Genomic DNA, 9188 nt, shown 5'->3' on the forward strand with positions numbered 1-9188 from the left:
CTTCTCCTTCTCCTTCTCCTTCTCCTTCTCCTTCTCCTTCTCCTTCTCCTTCTCCTTCTCCTTCTTCTTCTTCTTCTTCTTTTTTGAGACAAGATCTTACTTTGTTTCTAGATGCGATCACTGCTCACTGCAGCCTCAAACTCCTGGGTTCAAGTGATCCTCCCACCTGAGCCTCCTGAGTGGCTGGGACTACAGGCATTCACCACCATGCCTGGCTAACTTTTTCATTTTTAGTACAGACAAGGTCTCACTATGTTGCCCAGGCTGTTATCAGACTCCTGAACTCAAGTGATCCTCCCACCTCTGCTTCCCAAAGTGCTGGGTTTATGGGCATGAGCAACCGCACCTGGCCTACTAGCTGTGTAATTTCATGCAGGTTAATTTGTTTCTCTCTGAGTCCCAATTTCCTCATTTATAAAATGGTCAGAATATAAAGATTAATATGGGTTTTGTACCTCTGTTTTTAATCATCAATTGCTAAATAACTATTATTTAACTTTTACCATAGTTCATGTATATTTACTTCATTGTTTATGTTTACGCATTGTCTCCCCATCCTGATTTTTAAGTCCTGGAGGACTAGAATTGCCTTATGGCTCATTTTTACTTTCTCTAGAGTAGTGCTGTGCAACAGAAATATAATTTAAGCTACATACATAATTTTACATTTTTCTAGTAGCCACGTTTTTAAAAGTAAAAAGAGAAAAGAGAAATTAATCTAAATAATATATTTTATTTAACCCAATACATCTTCCAATTGATAGTTTCAACATGTAATCAATATTTTAAAAAGAGACATCTTACCTTCTTTTGTTTGCTTTGAAATCTGATATGTAAATTCTACCTATAGAATATCTCAGCTCAGACTAGCCACATTTCAAGTCCTTAATAACCACATGTTTCTCATGGCTACCATATTGGACAGTGCAGATATAGGGCTTAAAATAGTATCTTGATTGATGGATGGATTGATTGTGACTCTCCTACTCAGATGGTGTGCTTTAGGCAGACTGATCGTATTGGCTATCCTTTTTTGTATGCTTAATTGCATTTGATGTGCCGCTAAATTTATACCTTTCTTGAAAATTTTATTCTTTCTAGAAATTCCTTTTCTATTTTTTTTTTTTTTTCTATTTAAACCAATCCTCCACTGCTTAGCTGGTATTGTATTCTGAGTTCTCCATGGAACCGTCTGAGATTTTTCAGCCCACAGCATCCAGTTCTTCCTTCAAAGTCACAAAATTTATCCCATTTTACATACTGTATAATTTATCTTATACATCATAATTGACAAAAAAAGTTATGAGTACTTACTCATTATTATACCATGGGTTGGAAAATCACCTCTACCTTTTAGAAATATAAATTGAATGAAGTATATTGTGTGTAAAAGACCAATACAAAAATTAAGAATATATTTGGCAAGAACCAAATCAATGATAGAGATGGAGTTCCTTAAATGTTTTCCTTGGACAATAGCTCTGTTATTCAGATCCTCACATCAGAAGAGTCCCCATGGTTTAATAAATTTTTAGAATGTGTATCTAAACAAAACTGGACAGGTTTTTGCTCAAACAGGGCTTCTCTGAAACTTTAATATGCCAATGTACAGTGTTGTTCTCCAAGAGCAGAAAACAGTATGCAACAGTTCCAAAACATTGTTGAATCAAGTATCTTTTTCCTGTTGAATCAGATATATTTTATGTGATGACTGTTTTGTAAAACCTCATTTGAGAAATGTTTTTTCGAAAACAATGAAAATTCCGGGAGTTGAAACTTGAGCAGAGTGGGGAGAATGTCTCCAAACCACAATGGAGGATCCCCAGGAGAAGTAGAGGTGCAGGGTTCAGATGCCAACCTTGGGAGGATTTAAAAGTGTGACTACTTCTTGGTGGTTGTTTAGTTGTGTTTTTTTGTTCCTTCCTTCCTTCCTTCCTTCCTTCCTTCCTTCTTTCTTCCCTTCCTTCCTTCTTTATTTTTCTTTTTTTTTTGGTTGAAGTTTCGTTCTGTCACCCAGGCTGGAGTGCAGTGGGCAATCTCGACTCACTGCAATCTCCAACTCCCGGTTCAAGAGATTGTCCTGCCTCAGTCTCCCGAGTAGCTGGGACTACAGGTGCACACCACCATGCCCAGCAAATTTTTGTATTTTTAGTAGAGATGGAGTTTCACCATGTTGGCCAGGCTGTTCTCAATCTTTTGACCTTGTGATCCATCCGCCTTGACCTCCCAAAGTGCTGGGATTACAGGCGTGAGCCACCGCGCTCAGTCTAGTTGTTTCATTTTCATATTCCCTGAACACTTTGCACTTTCTCAGTTTCTTTGCTCATGCCTGAAAATCCCTTCCCATCTTTTCCCTCCTATAGAAATCCTTCTTAAAATGTAGGGCCCTACTTAAATTTCACTTCTTTAATACATCTCCTTCATTTTCCACCCAGGTCTGAATTCTCCTTTCTCCTGTGTTCCTTAAACACATCCTTTTATAGCTTAAACTTCCATGCATTCCAAGTCATAATCACTGGTATTTTGGGTTTTCCCACAAAATATTCTAAGTTCCTGGTTTTCTATCCCTGATCACACTGAACCAAGAATCTAGTACACACTAAGTCTTCAAAGATATTTTTGGAATGAATAAATGAATGCCTGGAAGGATAAGTGCGTTGTTGTCTTCACATAGACAGGCTAGAAACTTTATCAAGCAGGAATTGTGAACTCTATATTTTTTGAATAAACTTTTAATTTCAGAATAGTTGTAGACTTACTGAAAAATTGCAAAGATAGTAAAGAGAATTCCTATATACCCTGCAAATAGTTTATCTTATTATTAACATCTTAAACTAGTATAGTACATTTGTGATAATTAATGATCCAATATTGTTATCAATATAGTAATAAAATTTCCATTCATTATTCAGATTTCCTCACTTTCCCACCTTTTTCTTTCTAGCTTTCCATTTAGGATGCCATACTACATTTAGTTGTCATGTCTTCTTAGTTTCCTCTAGATCATGAGAGTTTCTCATACTTTATTTTTGATGACTTTGACAGTTTTGAGGGATACTGATCAAATATTATGCAGAATATTCCTCAATAAAGTTTTGTCTGATGTTTTTCTCATGACTACATGGGGGTTATGGATTTGGAGAAGAAAGGTCATACAGGTAAAAACCATTCTCATTACATAATGTCAAGAACACACAATAGCCACATGCCTTACTACTACTGATATTGAGCCTTAATTACCTGGTTGAGTTAGTGTTTGCCGTTTTTAAAATTTCCAGTGACCAACATTGCTTCTTGCCAGAGGCACATCTTATTAAAGACAAAAGTGGGATGTTATGCCTGTGTCTAAGGCATCTAGCACTGATTTCAGCAAAATATAGGCATAGGTTTCATGTTTGGTAAATGGAAAAAAATGGATGAATACCTGAATGCTTCTCATTGACGTATATTCCACATGGCTTTTAAAACTTGCAAATTCCTTGCTGTAATTAAGCTTTACTATAGGAAAAAGAAAGCTAGAGACTGCACTTAAAAGATATCCTCTCTAAAGGAACAAGTAATATTCAATGTGCATGAACTGAATAATGTAACATAGAGTTCTATTCATACCAACTCTTTAAACAGTTTTGTGAAATAGCAAGAACAGCAGCCAAATAATCATCCTAACATCATTCTGGGAAGTACAGTGGCTTCTACTTCCTACTTTGGGGGAGGAAATAATTACAAGAATGGCAGTAACTGGTTTGATAATTACAACAGCCTGGTCAAGATGATGTCTACATTTGCAAATCGCCCCACACACCCTGAGATCTCTCCCAAGATTGAATAGATTAAACTGATACCTAAAAGGGCTCCTGTGGTAAAATAACCAAAGCAAAAGAAACCAGGAACTCGATAAAGGCTATTCACAAATGAAATTTTTGGCAGGCTGAGAAAGAGTAGAATGCTTTGTAAAGAAAAGAGGAAAGGGAATTAAAAAAAAGAACAGAAATACTTTTAGGAAAAATACCAAAGGAGAGGGAAGAGTCAATGGATTAAGACAAAGAGTATCTGCAGGGAGTGGAATATGCTGAGCTCTTAAGCAGTTGACAAATAGGAACTTAACATTTATTAGTCAAGTAAATACTTTTGCAGAAGGGACAGGAAAGTGTACATCTTAACACGACTGAAAAACATTGATTTATCTTGTTTCATTTGAAGAGCAATTTATTTGCTATTCATTCATTGTCTTACTTGATTTTTTAAAACACAGTTCACTTGGTAATTTTAAAGGTATCTTGAGCTTCTTCTATCCAACTGCTTATACATGTTCAGAGAACAAATTCATGCTGGCTGAACTGTTCTTTAAAACCTGACCAGTCACAATAACTTTTATTGCTTTCCTAAACCATGGGTAAAATAAAGCATAAATCAAAGGATTCACGGCTGAGTTATAATAAGCACACCAACAGGAAATCTCATAAATATAAGAAGGGGTTATAAAGCCCATAAAGGCATCAATTAATGAATCAATGCTATATGGTAACCATGAAACCATAAATGCTACCACTGTGACCCCCAGGGTTTTAGCTGCTTTTCTCTCTCTCCTGGCCACTCTGGCTTTGTAACTCTCTGAGGATGATTCTGTCTTGCTACCAGTATTTTCTATCTTTTTAGCCTGTCGTCTAGCCACAAGAAATATGTTACCATACAGAATTATCATAACAAGGTAGGTATAAAGAAGGATAGGAAATCTATTAACACCCAGTTTTGATTTACAACGGTCTGACAACCTCCTATACAGTTTAGGGCATCAGATAATTCTTCCAGCCCATCATCGTAGACACCTGTGTAGAACACAGCACCGCTGTACACGAGGGGCAGGATCCAGGACATGCTGATGCAAATTCCTGACACAGAAACGGTGAACTTGGTGGGATAGACCAGAGGGTCAGTAACCGCAATGTACCTGTCGATGGAGATGAAGCACAAGTGAAAGAGAGAAGAGTAACAAAACGCCACATCACAGCAGGTGTGGAAAGTACAAAAACTTCTCCCAAAATACCAGCAGCTCTCCACGGTCCTGACCACGCTGAAGGGCATCACAGTCACACCCACCAAGAAATCAGCACAGGCCAGAGAGGCAATGAGAAAATTGGTCAGAGAGTGCAGGTGCTTGAAATGGAGGATTGAAATCATAACCAGGAGGTTTCCAAACACAGCCAGCACAGCCCCAAAGCCAAACACTATGTACAGAATCACCCGGGATCCAGGCGAGTAGGGGATTTTCACACAGGACTCATTCACGTTCGGGTAGCACAACTGCACAGCTGCCAGCAGGGATGAGTTGCTGCTCATAACGCTGTTATTTACACGTAGAGAAGTTTTGCCCTTGTTGTTTGTCACAAAAAATACAGGATTGTTTCTGATTTTCAGTGCTCCTGGGGAAAAAAAACACATATTCACCAGGATGTCAGAGGAAATTGTAAGGTATTATCTCCAATATAATTTTTCAAGTTTCCATTTGTATTATAAATCCTAAATGTTTTTTATGGCAGAATAAAATTTGACAAAAATTATATTGAACAACATTACTGGAGATTGTTTCAGCTGACAAATGTCTCATGCTCTTAATTTGATAAAATTCCCTTTTGGTCATAAATATCCTTTTATATTTTATTTTTACCTTTTGAGTTTCTCTGTGCAACAGTTGCTGATATGGGATGTAATTCCGGAGCTGAAAGATCACCTCCTGTTACCTTTATCTCGGTTATCTGTCTTGCATTACAGCCTTAAACATGAAGTTCTTTTAGCTAAATAAATGCCTTCAATGGGAAAATCCCTCAATGGAATCCCTGTGGTGTGAGGTGTGAACTAGTAGGATTACTTTCAATAGTGACTACTAGGAAAGTTATTCTACAAAATAGGTCTCTACTGTATATTAAATTCTATTACCATTATTATTTTAGGCCAAAGATTTATTTTTCCTTAGTGCATAGACTTAAACCATTCCCTTGTTCCCAATCACAACTTAGCCACCCGGGTTTTTGTTACAAAGATACAATGGGGTGTAAACAGTAAGTATCAATACTTGCCTCTTTCTCTCCTGTTAAGAATCACTTTTCCATCTGCACAGGTTATCAACAAGCAGAAATTATTATAATGTATAGTGAGAGGAACTTGAGATTGATAAAATATATTGCATGAAAGCATTAAAGAACGACATGGTGTTTAGACACACCGGCATTTCTGAGATGCTGGTGGAAAGAACAGTCCTCCTCTCAAGACAGTTACTGGCAACACATCTACAACATGTCTGCATCCACATGACAAATGGGCAATGAACCCTCTCTCTGGCTACACATTTGTTTGCAATTCCTAGTGACTGGCATTTGTGCTCCCGATGCTAAAAGTAGTCAAAAAATAAGAGTAATGAACAGGAAACTAGAAAATAGGAAGAGAATCCTCAGTAACATTCCCAACCCTGGAATGCAAAAACACTGCAGAGTGAAGAAAAATATTATTCTCTTCCTGGAGAAGGGTTCACCTCTCTTTCCAGTACAGGGTTGTGACTTTAGAGACATTTGTGAACTTGCTTTTCAAGTTATAAAGAGTGATAAGTATTATTATTAATTCATCTTGCTATCTGATTCCTAGTCAATAAAATTAACACTCTTAACCAAGTACTTTTCAGATTCTTCTTAATATTTTCTGAGTGTCTGATTTTGTGAAATGATGTCAATTTCTTATATAGACAAAACCCTGTTCAGGGCTTTCTTAACTTGAGCACAATAGACATTTGAATTCAGGTAACTCTTTGATATGAGAAGTTATTCTGTTAATCACATGGCTTTTAGCAGCATCCCTGCTACGAGATGTCAGTAAAATCCTTCTAGTTGAGATACCAAACATGTCTCCAGACTGCCAAATTGCTCAAGGAACAAAATCAACCCCTTTCCTCCATTAAGACCATTATGGTAGGCAATAAAAAAGTGTGAAGTAATGCCTCCATTTCAAATAGAGAAATAACTTTATACCCCTTCATCATTCTGATATTTATTAATTCATCTGTTCAACACATATTTATTGAATCCCAGTAGCTGTGTATTAAGATAACAAACAAAACTGTTATGACCACAATACTCATGAAGTTTATAATCTTGAGAGGGAAACAAAACTTAAGGAAATGGAAAGACAGATTTATGATTTCAAATTGTGATAAGTACTACACAGGTGAAAGACAATAGCGTCTACAGTAAGTACAATGTCAGGCAGATGAGACAAAGGGGTCCCTAAAAACATGAGAAAACAAAAATTCTACTTTAATATTAATAGAATTTTAGATATTCTTTTTTTAATTATACCATCTAAACTTACTAGAGGATTCTGTTTTATACTTTTATGTTTTGGATTAGTGAATAAAGAGCCCTAGTCCAGTGCTGAGATGGGATGTCAATTTGAGGGTGTTTTCAAGGCCTCTAAAATTATTGCACATATACAACTCTTTCACTCTTGCTCCTAAGGCAATCATCATAAATGGATCTGGATCAGATAAGATCGAGAGTAAGCAGAAGTCCTCTTTCCCAGAGTTTTATGATTCTAACACCCGGGGCAAAATTTAGAGGCAAACTTTTGAGTGTCTTACATCAGCTAAAGTTTTCAGTCTCACTTCCACACTTGCTCTTTAGTTTGCAGGTTGTGAACTCCTTAAAGACATTTCTAAAATAAAAGTCCACTAAGTAAACCATCTCCCCAGTGACCCAGAGTGTGAAACATTCTTCATTATGACCAAGGTTGGAGGAAGATGTGATAATGAGGCCCTGTTGTTGCAGTACCCAAATTCAGAAGTTTGTTAATAAGAGGAAGGGGAGACAAATGTTTTGTACTCTTGTCTCTTTGGATTAGAGGCTAAAAGCAACCAAACACAAAGCAGGGTCAATGTGTTCAACTGTAAATGAAGAGTGGCGGGCATTGATTATATGCAATCAATTTATCTAAGTTATGGTCTAAGCAATTCTTCAAGTTAGTGCATAGCTGAGTCAGTGCTCAGCTTGATTCAATCCATAATCCATTTGTGTTTGGCAAGTATTTCTTAGAAATATAGATTAACAGCTTGTGGAATACTTTGAGTAGGATGAGAAACAGTATGAAAGTAATTTTTCTTCAATCACAGCCTCCAAATGAGCTCTAGCAAATCTTCCTTTTTTATCCCTTAGTTTTGTATCTCGAGTAGAACTCATACTTGTTCAGTCATTTTTCTTCATTTTTTCATATATTTGCTATATAAATTTTTGCAAGTTTAATTAAATAATTCTAGATAAGTGTTTTGTCAAAACAAATTTGTAAAACACACTGACACTTAGATCCACTGAAAAATGAATCATGCACTGGAATCCTTGATTCAAAGGATTCTATTGTTTTTGTTTTTAAATTAATTTATATATTTTCAAAACCAAGTTTATTGTGATACATTGATGTAACATTATACTAAAACAATCATAAATCTCTAGGACATTTTAACTATATAATTTTAAATTCATGAATGTCTTATTATCCATTATAATTCCAACAAAACTTATCTTTCTTATGAATATGAATTATCTCTAACTACACTCCTAAAAACTACATTACTTTGTATTTTGTAACATTAAAATAAATTTTATGCATATTTGTTTAGTTAAATATTTTTTGGTTTACAAATTACACAATACAGTCTCAGAAACTTTGTATAAAAAAGTAATTGTCGACTGCTGTGAATCAAAGTATAAGAATCAGTTTTATTCATTTATCAAACTCAAATTGACAATTATGCCAATTATGTTACAATTATGGTAAGCAGACTAATTAGGATTTTGTAGAAACTACAATGTCAAATTTTATCTGTGTAAGATGATGCTATTAGACACATTAATTGCCATTTGCAGCCAATCTTACTCCCACTTCCTTTCTCCTGCCATGGGCAAGCACTGATCTCCTTTCTAGCACTATAGATTATTTTTGCCTGTTCTAAAAATCACATGTGAAGAGAACCACACAGCATGTACTCCTCTGTGACCAGCTTCTTTCATTCAGTTCAGTATCTGGGCGATTTATTCATGTTATAGGGTATATTCATTGTTCATTTCTTATTATTGCTAAGTAGGATTGCATTGCATGAATATACCACACCTGATTGATTAATATACCCTGTTGATAGACGTTTGGACTGT

The 9188-nt window shown here is 35.9% G+C and overlaps 1 protein-coding gene across 1 annotated transcript; it reads right to left on the minus strand.

The window, feature by feature from the left end:
• Window positions 1-4300: 4300 nt before the first annotated feature.
• Window positions 4301-5337, minus strand: LOC105526218 (trace amine-associated receptor 6-like). The gene is given in 2 exon segments (XM_011962153.1): window positions 4301-4707; window positions 4710-5337. Coding segments are annotated over 2 exon segments (1035 nt in total).
• Between the last annotated feature and the right edge of the window lie 3851 nt (window positions 5338-9188).

Source organism: Colobus angolensis, unplaced genomic scaffold, assembly GCF_000951035.1.
Source record: "Colobus angolensis palliatus isolate OR3802 unplaced genomic scaffold, Cang.pa_1.0 Scaffold58, whole genome shotgun sequence".
NCBI lineage: Eukaryota > Metazoa > Chordata > Mammalia > Primates > Cercopithecidae > Colobus > Colobus angolensis.